Source organism: Poecilia reticulata, unplaced genomic scaffold (genome assembly GCF_000633615.1).
Source record: "Poecilia reticulata strain Guanapo unplaced genomic scaffold, Guppy_female_1.0+MT scaffold_159, whole genome shotgun sequence".
Taxonomy (NCBI): domain Eukaryota; kingdom Metazoa; phylum Chordata; class Actinopteri; order Cyprinodontiformes; family Poeciliidae; genus Poecilia; species Poecilia reticulata.
Window position 1 is genome coordinate 800816 of NW_007615017.1, and position 23728 is coordinate 824543.

At 41.7% G+C, this 23728-nt stretch overlaps 1 protein-coding gene and 1 long non-coding RNA gene across 3 annotated transcripts; both read right to left on the minus strand.

Moving 5' to 3' along the window:
- Positions 1-10014: 10014 nt before the first annotated feature.
- LOC103460053 (P2Y purinoceptor 14-like) lies at positions 10015-22592 on the minus strand. 2 transcript variants are annotated; one of them, XM_008402032.2, is made up of 2 exons: positions 22025-22592; positions 10015-12399 (listed from the first exon to the last, which is right to left on the minus strand). In XM_008402032.2, exons 1-2 carry the CDS (start codon positions 22056-22058, stop codon positions 11363-11365), a joined length of 1071 nt encoding a protein of 356 aa, XP_008400254.1. In that variant the 5' UTR covers positions 22059-22592; the 3' UTR covers positions 10015-11362. The 2 variants fall into 2 exon arrangements, with proteins under 2 accessions (XP_008400254.1, XP_008400255.1); XM_008402033.2 differs by lacking the exon at positions 22025-22592 and adding an exon at positions 13394-13714.
- LOC103460052 (uncharacterized) lies at positions 15730-17051 on the minus strand. The gene is made up of 4 exons (XR_532848.2): positions 16930-17051; positions 16529-16660; positions 16245-16406; positions 15730-16134 (listed from the first exon to the last, which is right to left on the minus strand). It is a non-coding gene; the product is annotated as an uncharacterized LOC103460052 (long non-coding RNA).
- Positions 22593-23728: the final 1136 nt, after the last annotated feature.

Below are 23728 nucleotides of genomic sequence, written 5' to 3' on the forward strand. Positions count from 1 at the left end.
GAAAATCCACATGAGACGTTCAAGTCCAGTTCCATCTGATGCCTGTTTGTGATCATCAGCTTCCAGTTTGACATCGGATATCGAAACCAGTCTGTGGGAAAACGAGGATCATCGAACTGGTTTCATGCATCGCATGCAAATCTTCAGTTCCACTTAATGGTGCTGAAAGGCCACAGATGCTGTTCTGGTTGCCAGTTAAAACACGGTAATGATCTTCCCAGCTGTCCCAGTAGAAGTGATCCTTGTGCTCAGTGGGACAACTTTTGCATGAGTCATTTGTCAGGCAAATCTGCCTCTGTGTGCAGCTGTGTGTGTCCGGCTGGGATGGTTGATGGTGAGCTGATGCTCTGTGGGGTTGGAAGAGTTTAAGCAGTTTGTTCTGATCCATGGAAAGCAAAGCGCAGCCACCAAAATACTAACTCTGCCTGTATTGGTGCAGGACAGCAGAGGTTCTCCTGATTGATTGGCTTGAGGGAGGAAACCAGACTGGACCATGTTGTTCTGGACCATGTTTCCTCCCTCACCTGAACCCAGGTGTGGTGGTACCAGTCAGGTCTCCGCTACCAGCACCATGTTAGAGGAAGAGCCGGTCCGTCAGTTTCCTCTCCTCAAGTCACCATCGGCCAGGGCCGGCCAAACCTTTAGCTCGCCAAAGTGAACAGAGACGAGTACATTGTCGTTTTCCTTTAATCTCCATGGCAACCAATCACCTGCAGAACACCTGGATGGACCTAGCCCCGCCTTCAAGGCGCAGCTCCTTCAGACTAGCCAGTAGCAATTAGCAAGCAGCTGGTGGAGCTGCTGCTCAGAGCAGCGATGGTAAAAACGTTGGCGTTAATAGAGGAGCCATGTTGGGATGACTTCCTGGAGACGGAGCTTCTGTCAAATTAAAATCATGTCTGATCATTTTCAATAAATAATCCTGACATGAGAAGCATCAAACTTACTCAGGGTGCCAAAACTTTTATGAAGGTGTGAATATTTTTCTCTTATACTAATTTTTTACTTGGTTTTATCATAGGAAGCTTACCGTATAGTTTCTTAAGCTTAAATGAGGCTCATACATTCTAAACTTATATCCAAATAGAATTACTTTTAGCATCATATTAAAGAAACAAAATCAAGGTTTAAATACTTTTATTTGATGTCTAATACGTTCTTGTTAAAGCAGATTATAGAAAAATGAACGAGAGTCTCTGTGCTCAGCAGTTTTAACAAGAACTGGTTCTGACACCTGCAGCTGATGGTCATTTGGAGCTGGACAGGAAGAGGCTCCGTTTCAGGCTGCAGGGCGTTGCCAAGACCGCAGCTCAAGACTTTTAACACCTAACGAATAAAATTAGACATCAGCTTAGAACATCTGCGGATCGTAGGGGGAATTTTGACAACTTAAAGATACATTTCTGGCCTGAGCGGATCACACCTCCAACGCGTTTCTGAAATAACCTGTTTGTCAGATGTTCTTCGGAATGGACCAACATCGATGTCTAGCAGCTGAAACTTCCCCTTTTCCCGCCTGCGTGTGTCAGGACTATACATTAACTTTACTTTGATCAGAGCTACTCTGACGTTGTCAAGTGTCTCCACATCTGCAGATGTTATTAAAAGCATTTGTTTCTTGAAAACGTTTGATTCTCAGCAGCTTTATTTTGAAAAATCATCTTTTAAGGATTTTTCACTCCACACTTCAAACTGATTTTAAATGCATGTTTCAGAACCATCAGAATCCCAGAACAGACGGATCCCCCTGACCTCTGACCCCCACTCCCAAACATCGTTGCATGACTGAGTAGTTATATCGTCTTTGTACAAAAATGATAAGCCATCCTTCATTTTGTTTGTCTTTATCCAGCATTGTGAGTTTGATGGAACCATATCTCACCACTTGTTAACCGAGTAGCTATCTGGAGAAAAACACACTTCTACTTTTACCACACTATACTTTTTACTTCTACATGATTGATGTCGTTTTGAAGTGAACTTCCTGCACACTCTACAAGCTGAGGATAATCTCACTGAATGAACAGGAAACAGAAATGCACCAAACTCTGCAGTTTGTGTTGAAGTGAGACCTCTTGTCCTTACACCAGCTTTGTTGTTTTAACGTCACCTTCTAGCTGCGCCGTCATCGGAAATAACTATTCAATACAAAAATACTTTATTGATCCCCAATAAACTGTTTTCCAAGTTTTATACAGAAAATAAAAGTTTCTGATACCTGAACCTGATTTTTATTAATTAGTATTTAAAATACTAGAATATGCACATAACTTTCAAGATGTCATCAAGGTGACTTCACTGAAGTACTTTTGGTACTTTTACCAAGTATTTTACCAAATGTGTTTCACTGAGTGATTTACCTGACGGCTGTGTTCAGTAAATCATGGAGTTCTGCTCTTACTTGAATCCAGCGTTTGGGTCCCGCCTCCGGCCTCCTGCTGCGTTTGAGGAGGTTGGAACTGGACCTTCCTCCCTGCCGCTCTCAGACCCACAGTCCTGGTTCTGCTCGGCTCCGACCCGGTGACTTAATTCGCCGTATTGCTGCAGAGAATCTGCTCTCCTGTCCAGATGCAGCGTTTGCCGCCGTCATCGACCACAAACCACACCTTCCTGAAACAAACTCTCTCATTTCAGATGTTTCCATGATGGGGCTCAGCGGGATGGAAACAGCTTCACTGCACCGAGGAAACTGGATCCAGTCAACACCTAAAAACATCGATGATTAAAATCTGAATAAACTCGACTGATGGCTGGAAGCAACGGAACCAGAAGCAGCTTCATTGGTCCAGTTTCATGTAAATACAGATGCAGAGTTTTTACATCAGGAGCCGTTTGGAAAGTTAGTCAAGAACTAAAAGCAACAATTTGGGTTATTTAGAAATAAACTGGTTTCATTCTTCAGTCTTCTGCATACTTTTCATTCATTCGTAAATCTTTAAGCTAAACTGCTAGCCTCTCAGCTAAGTTAAGCTAAAGATTTAGTTTCAGGCTAAATATTTTACTTGCTGACTAAAGTTAGCTATGAAACTAAATACTTAGCATGGTACCGTTACGTCCACCAGGCTCGTTTGATGGGGTAACATTAAAGGAGAGCACACAAGGATTTAATGAAAATAGAATTTATTAAATTACATTAAAGAAATAAACCTGAAAAAAGGAATGCCTGAAATGAGAAACCAAAATAGATTAAAGCAGAACCTATAGTTGACCAGAAATAAGCAAATGCAAAACAAACCTAACAAATCTCAACCATAAGATACAAACCAAATGGGGTCTGAGGAGAGAGGAGGAAAAGCCTCCTGACTGCTGCATGCCTGGCAGTTTTAAAGCTGCAGAGCACCAATCAGGGCAGCACGCATCACCTGCAGGGACCGTCTGCAGAACCCTACCAGGAAAAAGGGCAGAGACCCACTGAAGCCGTAACACCTTCCCCCTTAAAACAGAGGTTCCCACTAGGACCTCTGTAGACATTTTTTCCTGCTAGTCTGGTCCATCAATGGCACGAGACAATGCATCAGCCAGCACATTTTCAGTGCCTCGAATGTGCCGAATTTCAAGGTTGTAAGGCTGTAGAAATAAAGCCCATCGCATCAACCGCTGATTGGGGCTCTGTAAAGAGTGCARAAAGGTCAAAGGGTTATGATCTGAATATACCACAACCGGAAACGCACCCCCACCCACATACACATCAAAGTGCTGCAGTGCCCAAATAAGAGCCAAGGCCTCTTTCTCAGTGGTTGAATAATTAAGTTGATGTTGATTGAACTTCTTAGAAAAGAAACACTGGATGGTCAACACCTTCGTCAGTCTGCAACAAAATGGCTCCTGCACCCACCTGTACCTGGAATGGCCGGTCTAATCTTGGAGCAGACAAAACTGGAGCAGTGCTCAAGAGGAACTTGACATTTTCAAATGCCTTCTGACAAGCTGATGACCACCTAAACTGGACTTTAGCCTTTAATAGGTCAGTTAATGGAGCCACTACAGTAGAACAATTCTCACAAACGTTTCTATAGTAACCCACCACCCCCAGAAACCGCAACTCCTTTTTTGAAGAAGGAGGTGGGAAACCATCAATGGCTTGGACTTTAGCTCTTACTGGTTTCACTTGTCCTTGCCTGCCCAACAACTTTTCCCAAATAAGTCACTGTAGCTCTTGCAAACTCACATTTAGCTAAGTTCACAGTTAGGCGAGCATCCTGAAGACACTGAAACAACTTCTGGATACGTAGCACGTGTTCATTCCAGGTGTCACTGAAGACCACTACATCATCCAAGTAGACAGCACAACCTTCCAAHCCAGCCACTACTTKATTCATCARCCGYTGGAAAGTGGCAGGKGCATTCCTAAGGCCAAAACTCATTACAGTGTAAGAGTATAATCCTGATGGTACAATAAAGGAAGACACCTCTTGGGCTCGAGCMGACAAGGGTACTTGATAATAACCGTTGAGCAAATCAAAGTTACTCACATACCTTGCAGTTCCAACCCGATCAACACAATCTTCCATCCGAGGAAGTGGGTAGGAGTCAGGCTTTGTAATGCTGTTCAGTTTCCTATAATCAGTACAGAATCTATAAGTACCGTCAGGTTTTTTAACCAGCAAACATGGCGAAGCCCAGCTGGAACAACATGGTTTAGCCGGGCCGTTATCCAGCAAATACTGAATTTCTGACTCCAAAAACTCACTTTTCTCAGGAGGAACATGATGAAAATGTTGACGGATGGGCTGCGCATCTCCCATATCTATATCATGCTCAATTAAATTGGTACATGTTGGAATGTCACCGAACAAGGCAAAATGGACTGCTTCAACTGCTCACTTCTTTCTGCAGACAAATGACTCAATAATGTCTGTAAGTTAGACAACATCTCAGAGTTTTTAAGTCTGGGCTGGAACATCTGGAGTCTGAACATCCTCATCCAAGCCTGTGGTGCAGCTCAAGTCTGCCTTCACAGAAGCAGCAACTGCCTTCACATCTTTTTCTTCCAAAGTASAACCAAAGTAAGGCTTCAATAAGTTTACATGGCAAAGCCGAGTTGACATTTACGGTCTGGGGTAGAAACCATGTAGTCTTGTGCTGACACCCGTCTCAACACAGACCATAAAACTTTGTTTGAAAAGGTGAACCCTGAATGGGAAGTAAGGCAAGCACCTCATCTCCTGGATGAAACGCTCCATTTTCAGCCTTCTGGTCAAACCACCGCTTCATTTTCTTCTGGGCCTTTTCCAGATTCTCAGAAGCTAGTTTGCCAGCCAAGAAATGTCTGCGACAAAAACCATTGACATAGTCAAACAGGTTTGATGGTGGCTCAGACCTCTCCAAGTTAGTTTTTAGGATAGCAAAAGGACCACGCACATTATGTCCAAACACTGGTTCATTTGGACTGAACCCTGTGTTCTTGTACAACTTCACGAGTTGCCAGAAGTAGCCAAGGCAGACCTTCTCTGTGCAGTATGCCCTCAACAAWGCCTTCAGGGTTTGGTGAAAATGCTCTAGCGCCCCCTGGCTTTGAGCATGATAAGCACTGCTTTGTTGATGGACTACACCAAGTTGTTTCAAAATCTCAAACATGCGTGAAGTGAAATTGGTACCTCTGTCAGTCTGAATGGTCTTTGGAATTCCAAACACTGAAATGAAGTTAGACAAAGCTTCGACCACCGACTTTGTTGTAATGGTTTTCAGAGCATATGCTGCAGGATAACGAGTGCTTTTACACATAACYGTCAGTAAATACACTGATCCKGACTTTGAAGGACTCAGTGGGCCAACACAGTCAATGATCAAGTGTTCAAAAGGCTTATCAGCAGCAGGTATTGGAAAAGGTGGAGCTGGTTTCAACGTCTGATTAGGTTTCCCAGTTAGTTGACCAGTGTGACAGGTTTTCACAAAATAAGCAACATCTTTTTTCAGACGTGGCCAATAAAAATGACATAAAACTCGGTTATAAGTTTTATTGACTCCGAAATGGCCAGACAATTCTCCATGAGCAGTTTTCAAAACAAGGTTTCTGAACTTGATTGGAACAACAACTTGATAAATTGGACCAACAATATCCCTGTCACTGTAGGGTAACCATTTACGTACCAACAGATCGTCTTGTAGAAAATACCCACATGATGCTTTTGTGTCCTGTTCAGCTGTGTGGACTTGGTCAAACAGAGCAGCTAAGGTTGCGTCCTCCTGCTGGGCAGCAATCAACTCACTGAGTGACAAAGGAACAGGAAGAGTCGCCAAACAGGCCGTCTTCTCAACAGAACCAGGCTTACCAGATTCAACCTCCTTATCAGCCAAAGCACGAGTTACTGCACAAGCTGGAAATGCCTCAGGAAAGTCTTGAGCACATTTGTCTGACACAGAAACAGATGGGAGGGTTGCTGGTTCCTCTCCAGCTAGCATACCGGGCAAGAAGCGGGGTCACCCTGGACATGTTGCCAGTCTGTCGCAGGGCAACACAAGAGACACAACCATGCACACACACACTAACACCTAGGGGCAATTTGGAGAGGCCAATTAACCTGACAGTCATGTTTTTGGACTGTGGGAGAAAACCGGAGTACCTGGAGAAAACCCACCATGCACAGGGAGAACATGGAGACTCCATGCAGAAAGACTGGGGCCGGGAATTGAACTCAGAACCTTCTTGCTGCAAGGCAACAGCCTTTCTGCAGAACCCTACAAGAAAAAAAAGGCAGAGACCCACTAAAGCCGTAACAGTACATATTTGGTAGCAAGCTAAATATTTTGTTTGAGGTTAAATATATAGGTTGCTAATTAAAATCAGTTTAAAACTGTTTATATATGAATAAATGATGAAAATACGACTTTGAAAACTGAACCCTCAATGTATTTTTCTTTTGTTGGCGTAAAGGTTCCCACATAGTCCGTGTGAAGTGCTGTAGACACCCCACTTCCCCACAGCAGACCCAGACTTCATCTGAGGTCTGTGCAAAGTGTTGCAGATGAAAAGTGAGACAGTTGAGTCTGTGGCTTCATAACAGAAGATGCAACCAAAACATCAGGAAGTGGTTTCTTGATTGTTCCATCTGTTTGCTTTGGGTTGACGATGATTGCCCTCAAGTTGTGATTGTACAGAAAGTCAAGCATCAGTATCAGAAGCTGATAATCAGATGCATTGATCACACAGATGGGAAATGTTTACATTGTAGATAAATATCTTGTTGGCAAACTAAATGTTTAGTTAGCAAGATAAATACGTTATGCTAAATAATTAGCTTGCTAAATGTTTAGTTTAAGGCAAAATATTTATTTAACAAGCTAAATGTTAAGTTAGCATGTTAAATATTGATGCTACTGATTCTCAAATATTGAAACTGAGTCAAAATATGTTCTTGAACCATGAAGGAAGATGGAGTCTGCATGTTTCCTGAATTTCTCTGCAGTCGAGCTCTTTGGAACAGGAAACAAACAACTTATACAAGCAGCGACTGTGGCTCAGTGTAGAGTTGAGTTGTCCTGCAATCAGGAGTGTTATAATTATTATGTTTGTTATCATTCTTACATTTGTAATTTTATGTTACCAGTTTTTATTTAGAGGTTTAGTGTTCAAATTTGTTGAAACTGGGGAGACTAAATTAAATCTTCCTTAATCAAGCATGTTTTTACAGATGGTGACTTAGATCTTCCTGGGATAGTCCTGAGCTGTAAAACCTCTCTATGTGTTAATTTAGTTTCTGTGTCTCCCCTCTGTCTGTCTGAATTCACATCCTACCTGTGAAGATAGGATGTGGGTTTCACCCCCTCCATTCCTTTTCACACTTTTCTCTCCCCTGCTAATAAAAGAGACAAACAAACTGAAGGTTTGCAGAACACATGGTGAGCGGCTTGGAGGAGCAGTTCACGGTGTCTTATCCTTTTGCACAAGTTTGGTTGAAAACTCAAATACGTTGTCTGTGGTTCTCTTTTTTCATGTAGGTTTAAGAAAATACCTATCAGTTGGTGCCGTGACCCGGATCTCAACATACCCGTTCGCTGACAGACGAAGAACGACGATGCTGAATACCGTGCCCGGCCAGAGTCCAGGACCTGGAAACAAAGTCCCGGGAAGTGAATTCTTCGCCAGGCCAGCATCCTAGGTCCGACTTTGTCTGCCAACAACGGATTGACGAGATTCGAACAGACAAAATGAACCAACAGAAACGTGAGTGGAAAAGCGCTATTCGGGTTTGAGTCCCAGGGAAGGAGAGGTATTTTGGAGCCCCTCTCTGGATGAGGATATCTCTTTGACTCTATAAAGCCTGACCCATCAAAAATAGTCAGAAAATTCTAATCTTTTTAGAACTAGGATCTTCATGAAGCACAAAACCGGTTCTCTTTTTTCATGTAGGTTTAAGAAAATACCTATCAAGGAGGTCGGAGGTTTGATTCCTCCTGGGCAATGGGCAAGGCACCGAACCCCAAGTTGCCAAGCAGTTGGTGTTTAAATACACGAGTGTTTGGAAAGGTGACTGATTTCTAGAGTAAACTGTCAAAATGTATCATTTATTGTTCTGATGCAGGATGGGGACGAGTCTGCAGTCAGACGGGATGTGGATCAGCTCATCCACTGGTGTGATCAGAACCTCCTGGAGCTCCTCAACAACACTGGGTCTACTGTGGATCACTTCCAGTTCCTAGGAACCGCCCGACTCGACTAACTGCAGCAACTCTACAAGTCCAACCTTCCTTATGAGCGGCTCGTCATCTTCTACTCAGTCTGTCCTGTTCATCCATCACTGTGTGGCTCGGATTATCCACAGAACCGGACCGGACTGGAGGGAACCATCAGGAATAAAACAGCAGCTAACATGAATGATACAAATCAATCCTCACCGTGCCTGATAAACGAAAAGTATTCACTTCTGAGCATCTGAGGTCTGCAACACTTTGCACAGACCTCAGATGAAGTCTGGGCCTGCTGTGGGGAAGTGGAGCGTCTACAGCACTTCACACGAACTATGTGGGAACCTTTACGCCGACAAAGGAAAATACATTGAGGGTTCAGTTTTCAAAGTCGTATTTTCATCATTTATTCATATATAAACAGTTTTAAACTGATTTTAATTAGCAACCTATATATTTAACCTCAAACAAAATATTTAGCTTGCTACCAAATATGTACTTCAAACATTAAACCGGTTCCAGTCAAACACATTTACTGTTTCATAGGATTCTGTTTATTGGAGTCTGCATGTTTCCTGAATTTCTCTGCAGTCGAGCTCTTTGGAACAGGAAACAAACAACTTATAGAAGATGACACCTTTAAAAATGTGAAACTCTCTAAACTCCAGCATGTTTTACAACATTCACTCTGGTACCAGATTTATTTCTGAGGATTTTAAATCAACAAAACACTTTGATGCCAAAAGTCCATTTTACTCAAAGAGCTTCTTGTTCTCCAGTTTCCTTCAGTCTGTAAAAAACTAAAATCTTTTTTTAGGATTTCCTTTAATATTGTAATATATTTATTGTAAAACAGTTTGTTGCAATAAAATGAAGATGCACAGTTAGAAGTTATACTCTTAAAAACTAACTCAACATTATGGTTTAGTCATATTTACTCATTTGTTTTCAGGATTAAGGTTTCAGCCAAATGTTTTGTAACATTTTAAAACAAAAAATCCTTATCAAGTTATTTAACTTTAACCTCAAATTAACATGCACCATAACTTAACGTTGTCAATTTAATTCAACTAAACGATTAAAATGAGTTTGTTCCCAAAGTAAGTCCTAAATGTTTTGCTCCCAGTAATCAGATTTTTAACTCTATTTTGGTTTTATAAAATATTTGTTTTGCTAACATGCAGGTTTGTGTGTAGAAATATCAAGGATTTGAACCCTGCATGTGCTAACTACCCGCTAATCAGCAAATCTAACTGGATAAAAGCAAAACATTCCTCCACACCGCCTCCTGTGCAGAAATCCTGCTGTTATACAGTTTGGCCACCAGATGGCAGCAGAGAAAAAGTGAGATTAAAACAAACGTCGCGGTTCCTCCATGAAATGTAGCAGTTCAACACAACTTAAAGCTTTATTGAATATAAAAGTGACACAGATAAATAAAAGGCATGTTTGCTGTTTGCTAAGCTCCAGTTTCTGACTCTTTCTGCCTCAGACCAACTGAAGGTGCAGAGGAATTCACAGCAACATGATGAGGCTGCAGCCGCCACAGGTTCGATGCCTGCCATCACACTCCACTCCACACCCTCCACTCTTCCTTTTTCAATGAATAATAAAGACGAAGCTAGAGCTAAATATGTGCTACTCTTATATACAGAACGCTTGCACTCACTGGCCACTTTATTAGGTACACCTGTTCAGTCCTTGTATATTAGCCAAACACATGAGAGCAGCTGAATGCATTGCAGCATCTAGACCTGTTGAATACCTGCTGAAGTTCAGCTGAGGATCAGAATGAGGAAGAAGGGGGATTTTGGTCTCAAGCTGGTTGGGTCAGTATTTGGCGTAAACATGAACACGTGGATCCGTTCTGCTTTGGATCAATGCTGCTGGTGCTGGTCTAATGGTAGGGAGGAATATTTTCTTGGAACCAGCTGAGCATCACTGAAACCTGAAGGCCCAGCTGAGTATCACTGTTGACCATAATCAGTACTTAATGGCCACAATGGACCCATCTTCTGATTTTCCAGCAGCATAATGGACCCTGTTTCAAAGCTCAGATCATCTCAGGTTTTCTTGAACATGACAATGAGCTAAGTGTACCCTAAAGCCTGATTAACATTGGGAATGTTTGCAAGGTCCCAAGGTTGGTTGGGTCGAGCTGCACAGGCTATAAATGCTGGAAAAAGTGTGTCAGCCACACTCTTCATGTCCATTTTCTGTGTTGAATGTACATTCATCAAGCATAAACCACGTTTAATGGACCCTAATATCTGCAAGATCGTCAGAACTCCATCCAGCAGAACATTTTGGCCTGTGGTGAAACAGAGATCCTCATCATTGATCTCAACATGTGCAGCAACTGTTTGATTATCTCTCATCAATATGGACCAGAGCCTCTGAGGAATGGTTCTGACAACTTTTTGAAACGTTGATGTGAAAATTCAAGGCAGTTCTGAAGGCACAAGGGTTTCCAAAGCAGAAACAGCAAGATGTTTCTAATGATGTGGTCAGTGAGTGATTATCAGCATATATTCTGTTTCTCTTGTATATAAATACAAAAACATCACAGTTGATTCAGGTGTGAAAGATCTAAAAAAATACCAGCCTATAAGGACTGCTTGTTTTCTCCATGTAGTCCAGTTTGGGTAGTCATCAAGGATCTCCTCACGGCTCAGCACCTTCTTTCTTTTGCTCCCACCTTTTCTCTCTTTGCTACACATTTCTTTGTCCTCTTCTCCTAGATGTTGGTAAGACTCTGAGCGGTGCTAAGCGACTTCCTCCTTGCTTTCACTGACAGTTTCCTTAGCAGGGACTTTCTGAAAGTCCCACACATCAGGAAGTAGATCACAGGGTCGAGACAGACATTCATCGCTGACAAGAAGAGCGCTCCCTCCTTAATCTGGAAAAGCCAAAAACTGACTTCTGGGCTGAAGCCTGATTGGCTGAACTGACTCAGAGTGAATGGCACGCGGCAGACGTGGTATGGCACAAAGCAGATGAAGAACACCACCAGGATGCTGAAGATGCTGCGGTTGGACTTGCGGCAGATGTCGGTGGTATCACGGCGCATGCGGCGGTACGTCTTGCACACCTGGCGAGCGATTGATGTGTAGCAGAAAGTCACGATAACGAGTGTCACCCAGAACAAGGACACGCTGATATGGCTTGAGACTTTGTGCCACTGCTTGCCCAGCGGTGTCTTCCAATCCATACATTTTCCAGGCTGTTTTTCTTCAAATTTGCTCGTCAGTATTGTGTTGGGGGCACAGCACAGGAAAAGGAGGCTCCATGTGAGGACCGCCAGAACCCAGGCAGAGGTGGGCCTCTGTATATGCTGTAGCACAGATACGACACTGAATCTGGACCTGGAGGAAGGGATGGTGGAGGAGGAAGGGGAGAGGCAAACAACCTTGACGTAGCGCTCAAGGCTGATGAAGCCGATGAAGAGGATTCCAACATACATGGAGAAGTAGAAGAGTACGGCTGTGTAGCGACACTTGATCACATCGAGGTCCAAACTCTCATAACCAAAGTAATCAACCACCCTGAAGGGGAAGGAGAGCAGCATGAGCAGGTCAGCCACCACCATGTTCTTCAGGTAGACCACCAGCCCAGAGTCTGCTGGGACTCTGAAGAAGATCCAGGCGGCCACGACATTTAGACACAGGCCCAGAACGAAGATGGCGATGTAGAAGGGGGGAAGGACCTGCTTGGTGAAGATGCTGTGAAAGTCGGACTGGTTGGTGGTGTTGGACGAATTGAGGATTTCCATTCCTGGCAACAAAACAGACAAGATGGTTTTAATAAATAGTAACTGGTTAATGATACTTTTATGGAGTTATCAAGTCCAGAGGACCACAAAGTGCTTCACACTACATTCATTCACCCATTCACACGCTGATGATGACAAGCTACTGGACTGTAGCCACAGCTGCCCTGGTAAAAATAAAACATCAAAACTAGAATTTTCATGTTTTATGAAATACTGTATTTCCTGTTTATGCTAGTTGACATTTATATCCACAGTAATTCCACATATCCATGTAAAATCAAGAGCTGCTCATCAAAGTGAAGGCGAATTTCACCATCTCATTTCTTTGGTCCCCAGTGATAAATACAGCAGAGTTTCACTTGTGCCACATGTCACTAAGTTGGACACCAAGTTAAGACATTTCCACAGTTTTCATCCAGTCCAACCTCAGCTGGTCTTTAAGTCAACAGATTTTACCAAATGTTTTATTCCTGCCCTCAGCTTGTGATGCAGGTCTAAGATTAATCTTCTGTGTTTTCCATCCTCAATGCAGGAAGGTTTCTTCTAATTTGAACAGCTGTTTGAACTTTTGCTTCAACTGTTTGGAGAAACAGGATCTGTAGTAACATCTCGTCTTGTTCCTCTTTTTTCAGTTGGTTGTTTTGCTGTTTATGCACATCAGCTTAAAGTCTTTCTGTTCTAATGTTTCTGCCACTTTAGGCAGTTTTTCTCTGTTGAGTTAAAAATCTTCACCAGTTTTTTCTGCATTAACATTAATCTGTAACGGTGTGCAGATCAACAGTAAGACTCCATATTGGTAAGATCAGTCAAAGCTTACAGTTCAGCGTTGTAATCACTGTTCTGCACAACATTTTATGCTTTTGAACTTGAGTTGACACCGACTTAAACTTTACTGAAAGTTTTGCTATGTAGAAAACATTTTAGTTACATTTCAGAAAGTTATCAGCAGTTGACTTCAAATATTTCATCAGTTTTCAGCAAACAGACTCAACTTACAGCATTTTTGCAGAAAATTCGTTTTCCTAGTTTTGTTTTCCTAAAGCCAGACCGTAGTTTGGCTTTAGGAAAACGTCTGTCGCCCCCTGAAGGCTGTCAGCTCCAACAGGAGAAATGGCCGGTTAAATCATCTCAGTGGTTCTGGATCCTGGAGTGGATCTCCGTCTGGGCCGGCACCAGAATCCAGCCAATAAAAGCCTCCAATCGGCAGGTTGACTCAGTCGCACTGTGACACGGTTTGCAGATCACCCTCCAGATGTTCTGCGCATGTAAACAACTAAATCTGTGCAGCGGCTTCCTGCTGATCTCCTTTTAAGTCCAGTGGCCTCCAGCTCTGTTTGCTCTGCACCACGTGTGAAAATAACGAGCATCTTTGACTCCTGGTTGCTACTTCCTGCTCCGATTGATCCCAATCCAGCGGCGCTCCTTCATCCACTCCTGTGAAAACAGGACGGAGGACGACACCCGGCTGCCTTCCTGTCCTCCTCGGTTATTTTAGGGTAAATCCTGACTTCTGTTTGTCTAAAGATTATTTTTCTGCTGTTTGAAACAACATGACAGCATAAACTCCTTCACATCAATAATAACACTAAAACATGCAGCAACGTTTCTCGGTATTTTCCTTTAGAATAAAGTACACTCTAAGAAATAATCTTGTAAATTTACAGTAACATACTGGCAGCTATAGACGGCAGAAGTTTACTGTAAATGCACAGTAGCTGTACCGTAATTAATCCTGACAGCAGATTACCGTCGATGCAAGTACGGTATAGATACTGTGAAAGAACGGTAAACTTCTGGCGTCTATAGCTGCCAGTAGTTTACCGTTTTTTCGAAAGAACGGTAAAATCCCGTTTTTCTGAAAGAACGATAAAAAATGTTGGTACCTACAGACGCCAGTTTTTTTTTTTCACTGTTCAGAAAAACGGTAAGAAAAAAAAAAAGCTGACGTCTGTAGATACCGGTATTTTACTGGACATGTACCTTTTCAATCCTGTAATTATCTTTTAAAGTGTTAAATACTGTAATGACGCCAACACAAAATAAAGTGTTCCAGACCACTAGAGCTTTGTGTCCGAATTCAGGGTCTGCATCCTTTCAAGCTCATTCTTTCATGGGCTTGAGAAACGACCCGGTCAACGGAAGAGAGGTCCTGCGAAAGCACAGAGCATTGCAGAGAAGCTGTAGCCTTCAGCTAGCTGCCTAGCCTCCACCTCGGAGTTGTGTTGCTTAGCAGCTGTGACACAACATGATTTAAACAATGTTTGTAGGCGAGAATGTAGATGTATAAATCTCACATTTCTGCTCGGTTCATCAGTGCATCACCTAATTGCAACATCTGTCCGACGTTTTCGGTGATGTCTGCTCCCGCTGTATTAACACCCAGCTCCCCTCACCTGCTGCCAGCTGGTCCAGGTTTAGTATACCGCGGGAGAACACCTGACTCATTTAGGCTTTCCCAAATGACAGTTAGTTAAACACAGATATTAAGTCAGGTAACATCTAGTTGGAATATTTTGGTTCACTAAAATATTTCATTTATTCCTGAGCAAATCGGTTTGACTGATTAAAGTTAAGCCTAAAAACATAATAGTTTTATTAAATTGTATTGTCTTACCTGAGATTTAGAGAGTATTTGAAAAGGGATTCTTTGCTTACATTCCTTGTGTAAATGTGCTATATGTGTTTGAACATTTTAGAATCAAACTATTTTAAATATTACAAAAGGTGAAGAGTAATAGAGAAATCAGGAGAGAGAAAAAAAAAACATACTCCCAGCCCTTTTTTTTTTTTTCCTTCGCCGCTGCGTGATACACGTTGCCACGGTTACTAAGCAACATAACGCCACGGTAGAGGCTAAGCAGCTAGCTGAAAGCTACAGCTTCTCTTCCGGTCGTCGAGGACCCAAAGATGCAAAACCTGACTTTGGACACAGCTGTTCTTTGTTCGACTCCCCCTAGTGGTCTGCATCACTTCTGTTTTCAGAATTTTTTGTTTGCATCTCTTTTTTGTTGCATGTGTTTTTCTCGTCTTTACTGGGTGTTTGTACCTGTTGGTCACCGTAAAATACAGTGGTGGAAGTAAATATACCTTCAAATACTGGGGTTCCAGTATTTTTACTGTGAATTTAGTTTTACTACTGCATTCACTTTATGAGTAAGCTACTGCCAAGAACACTGTAATGCTACTTTTTAAAGTACAGTCGTAGTTTTGCGATAGAACATTAATACCTAACTCAGTGTAAACTTCTTAGAAGTGCTATAATTGGTGTGGTTCTGAAATGCATAATCTGCATTAACCAGAACTTCACATAACACAAAAGAGGAAGCGATAAGTAACCGTCAGAACAGAATTTTTATTTAAAGGCACCACTATGCCTCAAGCCACATATATTTCCAGTATATTCAAACATTCAAAACGAATAACAACCATTCCTCAGAGAACTGGTAAAAAAGCCTTCAAAGTCAATGTATAGTTTCACTAACACAGGAATAAAAATTGAAGACTTTCAGTTTACAGCGACATAAACTGAGTTTAACTCATTAATTTCTACAATCCTATGAACATAAAAACACAGTTCTTAAAGAAATATCCATACTTTGGGTATCACTAAGCAAATCAATTAAAAAGGACTTCCAAAATCTAAAATTCAACATGGCTGAAATAATGTGGAATTCTAGTATTAACAGGGTTTTAAAATGTGAACTATTAATGGTTTTCAAGAGTCCAAGTGGCACTTACTTTGTTAGATGCAGATGAAGGCACCGTCCAACATGGAAAAAGAAGACAATACAATTTATAAATAATATGGAAATAGAAATATTTCAAAGAAAAGAAAAGGACAACTAACCTGAATGAGATGCCACTCAAAGTCTATTAGGTTTTTGATGAGGGTGGAAACCTGAACATTGACTGTCACTTTTTCTTTTGAATGGTCTTTCCTGTTTTTTTGGATACCATCTTCCCATGACTGACTTTTGTGCCCCTTTCTGGGTTAATCCCAATGAAGCAACTAAAAAACAAAATCAAAATGGGAAAATTCCTGAGAATATAAATAGTGTGGCATTCTGAATAMAGCTGGTACAATATATAAATAAAGCTGTTTTTAATTATGTAAAGAGAAAACATCACCACCTTCGTCAAATGTTAGAAGGTAGAAGATGTGGAAGATGGACAACGCTGTCCTGTCTGGAATGTTGGCTGGACCCTCTCAAAGACAATATGGCCTTCAACGCTGACCATGCAGAAGACTGCTTGCCACAGGGACTGTAATAAACCAAGTGCTTAGTTGGAAGAACATAAAACAAATCCTCTCATTGATACATTGTATTAAGTATGTATTTAAATGATCATCATAATAAAGAGTGTCCATCTGCCAGGTAAAGTAAAAGCAAGGATCTTAAACTCCTCAATTGTCATGCAAGTCACATCAATGTTGAAAACTGTAGGCTGGATTAATATACAGAAGTTGTAGAGGAATTCATGGTACTTTGCACTGAAGGTGAAGTGTGCTTTCAAAGTTCATCAAAAGCTACCTTGGATGATCTTTTGATCACTGATGGTGAAGTGTCTTTGGTGCTGCTCTTGTTTTCACCAACATGCAGGAGGAAGGGCTGTCCTGGTTGCACGACAATGAGGAAGGCTTCAACACTGGCTTCCATCTTTGACATAATAAGACGAATAATAAAAATTATTAAATATATTTAGCAGCACAGCTACATTCAGATAGCAAACAAAGCCAATGAGAAAGTGCTTCTACAAAGAAGTAGGATCATTAGAATAACCACATACATATCTGAAAACATGGTCCACAGTTTGACATGAGCTGTTCTGGATTCTTCTTGTGGCCTTTGGATGTAGGACGAAGCACATGAACCCACAGAAGAATGCCTGGTTTTCCCAGCCTGGAGGAACAGCAGGATAAATAGCAGAAAGATTAGGATAATAAATAAACATTTTAAAGAGAAGTTAGCAAAACTAACCAGACCCACCAAAATACTTTGTCCACCCGGTTTACCCTGGAGAGAATTTTCACCACCTACAACATAAAGCATAAAAATGTCAGAAATAATTACCATGAACACAACTCAGACATTAGGCATTATAGAAATTAGTCAGCTTATAGAAACATTCTGGACAGCATTTCTTCTGCCAACCTGTCAGAAGAAATGTGCTGAAGTCATCATAACAGGCTTCAGTCACCAACATGACATACTAATGAAGAAAACAAGAGGCAGCCAATATGTCATTATTTATTATCATTATTATTTATAGAGACAAAAACATTTTGGCTTGGCTTTGCTCGCATAGATCAAACCACCGGTCCAGCACAGCCACTCTCCCCATTATGCCATCTATAGCCAAAAACTTCAAGAAAACGACTCCGCAGCTAAATAATGTTAACTCAAACGGCCTTTCTGACAGTTTTAATGTTCGTTTAACCACCGACACCCCGTGCTACACCTGCTTGKCTAGCTTTAGCTGCTAACAAAAATAATAAACCAAGGGTGCTCACGTCCAGTCCTCGAGAGCTACCGTCCTGAAACTTTTCTATGTATCTTTACTCCTACAGACCAGGATCAGCTCTGAACAGACCTGTTAACCAGCCATTCATTTGATTCAGGTGTGATAATTGGAGCAGGGAAGCATCTGAATGTTTCAGGATAGCAGCTCTCAGGGTCTGGACTGGAGCATCTCTGTACTGAACAGTCGAACCGATATCCAAACAAATCAACTTACGTTAAGCATAAGTTGATACTTTTGCGCAAACAGAAAGTTAATGATTTCATAAAAAATAATCAAAATCAAAAACATGACGATGTTAACATGAAACGTACCTTTTTTAAATAGATCTTTATTGAGATATAGAATACATAACAGTATAAACGCAGCATACATTGTGGTATAATGTCCGCCAGGGAGTTACAAACATTGAGACAATACATCACCATTACATTACATAAATACATTAAAGAGAGAACAAAAAGAGCATGTTTTAATAGATTCGGGGAACTTACCTTGTTATGATAAGATCCAGACAAGACGCCATACTGCTGTCTCCAGGGCAACACGTGACGTCACAGATACGTTGCGATTGTGGGAGCAACTCTTTATCAAACATGATCTCTTTAGGGAAACTGACAAACCGATCTTTGAATTTCACTCAACAAGTGTTTAATTAACATTGTATTTTTATCATACAACACCAACAATGGTAACATTTTTGATTATGCTCTGTAGATTTTGATTCATTCCCTAAAAGATTTATTATGGAAAGTATTTTTTTCTTCCAGTTTAATATTGTCTCTAAATTTTGCTTCTCTAAGATGCAAATACAAGTAAAATGTCTTGCCTAGGAAAAAAAACTGTATTGTACAATTATTTTGCGGTAGTTTACTGCCAGTCGTCAGTCTTGATTGTGACAAGAGAAGAAGACATCAAATTGACAATATCCTACCGTATTTTGGAATAACAGTATGTTGCTGCTGGAATTCAGCCGTAAATTTACAGACATTTCTAAGAGTGTAGCTGCATCTCAGAGCCTCTCCTCCTTCCTGCAGCTCAGAGTTTCACAACCGATCAGATTAGCAGAAACCGAGCAACAAAGATAAGAAGCATAAAAATAAATGTGATGCTCATATATGAGCATGCATCATGCTCTCTCTCATTCTGGTAAAGGCTATAAACACCAGTTGAAGATCCAAGTTCCTCCTTTCAGTGAAAATAAAAACTTTGCAGCAGGACTGAAGTCATAATTAATGTCTATGTTTATAATTTCTCTCAGTTTCTCCTGTAAACAAAGCTGAGACTAAAAATGAGGCCAGAAACTGAATTCCTTAGACGGATTGTGGATGTTTAACTGCAGCTTCATCAACACAAACACAGCAGAAATCTGACAGGTGTTGGTGCGACAGGCTGGCTGCTGAATCCTTTTAATGTCGTTTCCCTGGAACTCGGCTGAGTTCGTTCATGCAAACCTCCTCAGGGCTTCACAGTCGTTACCTGGTGCAACGTTCAGGTTTCTAGACTCTGAGACGTTCAGAAGAATCCTGTCCACCAGATTTACAAACATCAGCCGAATTAATGCAAAACGCAGATTTTTAACCAGGATTTCATTATTTAGATGAAAAAGTAATCTCAGCCTTTTCTACATCATGAATTAACTGAGAGTAAAACATTTCTGGTTAAATCTCTCAGGCTGCAGTCAGACCTGTAAACGGCACCGTCTGCCAGCTAAAAGCAACGAATCGGTTTGTGAACGAAGAGTCGGGCACGGTGGTGGCAGAGTGATGATCTGGGCTGTTTCTTGGTGACGCTAAGCTTCAGATTCTTGTTTTAAATAAATACAAGACAAAAGGTTTTTAAATCCATTTCAGATTTTTAAATAATTAAAAATAAGATGTAACTAATGAAAAATAACAAACATAAAAAAGAAAACTAATAATAAAACTAGCCTTTTAGAAATGAGTCGTCAGTTTGTTTCCTGGTTTATGAGTCATATTTGAACATCGGATGAACTTTGATCCTCAGCAACCTGAACGTCTCATGATGATCTCATGTGATTATGGACAGATTTACAGCAGAACCAGAACCAGAACCAGCGTTGGGAAATGAATGGACCTAAAGCTGGAAGTGGAACCTGAGCTGATCTAAAGCTTGTTTTTCCCTCAGAGCTTCGCTCAGCGATGAGCTTCACTGTCTCTGTGGTTCCTGTGGTTCTGATTCATCTCGGCACAGAGACACTGGTTCCACCAACCACTCAGATTATTATTATACATCAACCCAGAAAGCAGAATGACTGCAGTTCCAGTGAAACGGAGCGCCGCCTGAATATTTGCATGATTCCTCTGCCAGGTGGAGATAACCTCACATGGAAAAACGTCAAGACCTCAGAGTGTGGAGTTCAGGTCCAAAGCCTCCTCCGCTGCTGCCAAACAAGCCCAGAGCATAATCCCTCCACCACCGAGCCTGATGTCAGGCAGGAAGTGCTGATCTGACGTTTCTCTTTTCCAAATACGGAGAAGAAATGCAGATGAAATTTGGCCTCCATCTGTCCAGAGGAGATTCCAGAAGTTCGGCTGCAATCATTTTGAATTATTTTATTATAAATCTAATTTCTATTGTTGGTTTTATTCTTTTTTTTTATTCATCTATTTTATTTATTTAAATAATCTTTTAATTATTTTATATTTCAGGTTTTTAATTAATTAATTGACTTATTGTTGTTATTATTTACTTATTTTATGTCATTGTATTCTAGTTTTTTTCTTATTATTATTTTAGTTTTTTTTTTCTTGCCTTGCTGTCATGAACTTTAACCTTTAGCATGTTGGTGAAGACGTGCTAGCAAAAACGTTGAAACCTTCGGCTAACCGTTAGCTCTGCTGTTAGCGCGCTAGTCGTTCCCTCCACCGGTTGATTGGAAAAACATTCCCAGTTACTTTGCTGCTTCCGGTTGGAAAATTCTCAGACTGAACGGAAAAAGACGGAAAACTTTCACATCTTTATGAAAATAGCAAAACACTCCGCAGCGTAAAGTCTTCAAGGTGTTACTATATTTCATTCTTCCTGCTCCAGCTGTGCTGCACTGTGTTTGTGTTTCTGAAAAGTGTGGCCAGGTCATGCCTTCTGGAGTTTCCTGTTTTGCAGTGCATTGTGGGAAGGCAGCATGTGTGATTTCCTGTGGTTTGGTCATCAGACCTCTGGTTCATCTGCCCTCATGAGCTTCATGCAAACCAGAGTCATCCTCAGCAGCCTTCATCAGATGCTCTTCATCTGCTGTCAGGCGCTCAGGTAACTGCCGGGCAGCTCCTGCCCCCTCTCTGCTGCCCCCTGGTGGACGTGTGGGGCTAACTACACCTGAATGAGGCCCGGCTCTGGAAAGCGGCGACTCGAAAAGCGTCGCTGAGTTTAAAAGTCCAGAAAAGGAGAAGTGATCAGCGGTTGGCCTGTCGAAGCTGATCAGGTTTCCTGGAGGCAGGAAGGAAAACTAAACCATGTAATTTTAGCTCTGACTTATGAACAACTCAAACCTCAGCTTTGCATCGTGACCATAAAGCAGCTCAACGTTCTCATGGTGTGGAAAACAAACCGACCAGGATGCAGAGGAGGCTTTCATTACTTTGTTTTCATTATTCATGAAACTTATTAGAGTTTAAATAAATCATGCATGTTATTAATAACTCCACATTAAACTTTGATTTAGATTCTTTTCAACCTTTGGCTCCTGATTTGATTCATAATTTGTCACAAACTGACCTTTTTTAGTTTTACTTCATTTAATCTGGTCACATTTAAGAGAAAAATAAAAACCGGAGCCAGAATCAGCCTGACGACCAAACATGAAGTTATGAAATGCGATAAGAAGCGTTATCAGTTTCCAGAAGCAGATGAATCAGAGAAACGCAGAAACTCCTGGACTTTTCTAGCAGATCACATTCAGTCTGATGAAATATCCCAACCTGCTCTGACTGAATCCTCATTAACAGCAGATTCGATCTGATCTCTGCTGGATCCGTTTTTCATCCATCTGGGACGTTGGGATCACCAGTGGAAACGCAGCGAGGCGTTAAAGTGTCAGATGTGTGGTGTGAGTCTCCAGCTGACGTCCTGCATGCTGTGTTTTCTCACCTCCAGCAGAGCCAGCTGTGCGGCAGCCGTCCATCCAGATGTTCCTCGATCCTGCAGTCTGAGCTCCTCCTTGTGCGCCGAGTCATATGAGGGACGACGAGCCGCGCTGGAGATAAACTTCCTCTGTTCCTGTGTGACGTTGCATCCTCTGGTCATCCTCACGCCTTCTCTCCACGGATGACTCTACAAACCACATCGCTGTGGCAAACACTGCATGCCCACCTCACTGCTGCAGCCAGGAATTCATGCAAACATGTTCACACGCTCACACCTACAGGGCAGAAACCAGCCAACCAAACCGAGGATGTGGGAGGAAGAGTGAACGAGGAGATCACAAGTTTTTCAGCTGAATTCGTGTTTAAAACATGAGGCGGAACAAAACGTGTCACTCTGGGTTCGGTTTAAATCCAACTAGAACCCAAATATGAAAATAGAAACCAAGTCAGACGATGTGTGAACTGCAGTGAGCGGATCCTTTAAACACCAGGCTGTTGTGCAACATGCAGCGTTGAGGAAGTCACTGAATTTATGCAAATGTTTCAAAGGAAATTATATTTTAGGACACAAGGAGGAAGCTGCAGCTTCATCAGGCGGCTGCCCTTCAGCCTGCAGGAGGGGCGACGGCGAGAACTGGGAGAACTGGGGGGCGACGGCGTGTTCTGCTGGGTCTACTGGGTCTGCTGGGTTTGCTGGGTCTGCTTCCTGCGTCTGTCTGTCTGTCTGTCTGTCTGTCTGTCAGCTTTGCCCCCTGCGCAGCGGCTGCAGCTTCCTCACAGGCTTCTTCTGTGTTTATTCAGGATATTTTCTCTGATTTTAATATTTGATGATCAGAAACATTAAAATGTGAGTAAAGCACCGGACAGAAGCCACCTGAAACAGGAAATAGTTTTTCATGGCGCAGTTTAAGATTTTAATTCAGAAATTCTCGGGTATCATCCGCGCCGTCGGGAATTTGTTGGCCTGCCGAGGATCAGCGTCACAAACAGGAAGTTAATTAGCAAAACTCCTGATTTAAATCCAGCTTCAGTGATTAATGACTCTTCTTCTGAAACGCTTCCATCGCTTAAATTAAGCAGCATGATTTTAAAAACCGTAAACAGTTTGCGTGTACCAACACGCAAACTGAGCCGGAACCGTTAGAAACGGGTCAGAACGCGTCTAAGAACAGAGTCAGTCAAACTTTCCTGAAATTCAAGCCAAACCAGCAACATGGAATCACAAATCAGGGTTTGATCAGCTTCCTAAACTCCGCAACTGACTTCCTGTCTGTACTGATGAAGTGGGGGCTCGTCCGGGATCGCCAGCTCCTTCTGACCTGCTTTCCACACGCCCAGTTGTTTATTTCTTTCCATAAACTCAGACTAAATTAGGTTTTTACAGTGCTTCAATACATAAATGTTCACCACAGAAAACACTGTAAATATTTCACTCATTAGGATCAGCTGCCATAAATATGTGATCTTTTTATAATAATAAATCATGTATAAACCCTTAAAACTAAAATAAGATCTTGATTAAAAACAATCTTCATTAAATCCAGCTTGATTTTACAGAAATACGGCCTATTAAATACTTTACAGCAAACCGTAGCAGGACTTCACTGTTTGCTTCATTTTGTTGTCAAGGTCATTTCTTTATTAGTCTGGTGTGTTTTTAGCTTAATTACATTTTAGTTTGTTTATTTACTGCGACAGACTGGCGACC

What these genes read in the sequence shown, in the direction of transcription:
- LOC103460053 (XM_008402032.2), bottom strand. Translation starts at nt 22,058, where the DNA reads ATGGACGGCTGCCGCACAGCTGGCTCTGCTGGAG. An exon ending in CACAGCTGGCTCTGCTGGAG is followed by an intron (nt 12,400 to 22,024) that starts GTGAGAAAACAC and finishes TTTTGTTGCCAG; the next exon opens with GAATGGAAATCCTCAATTCG.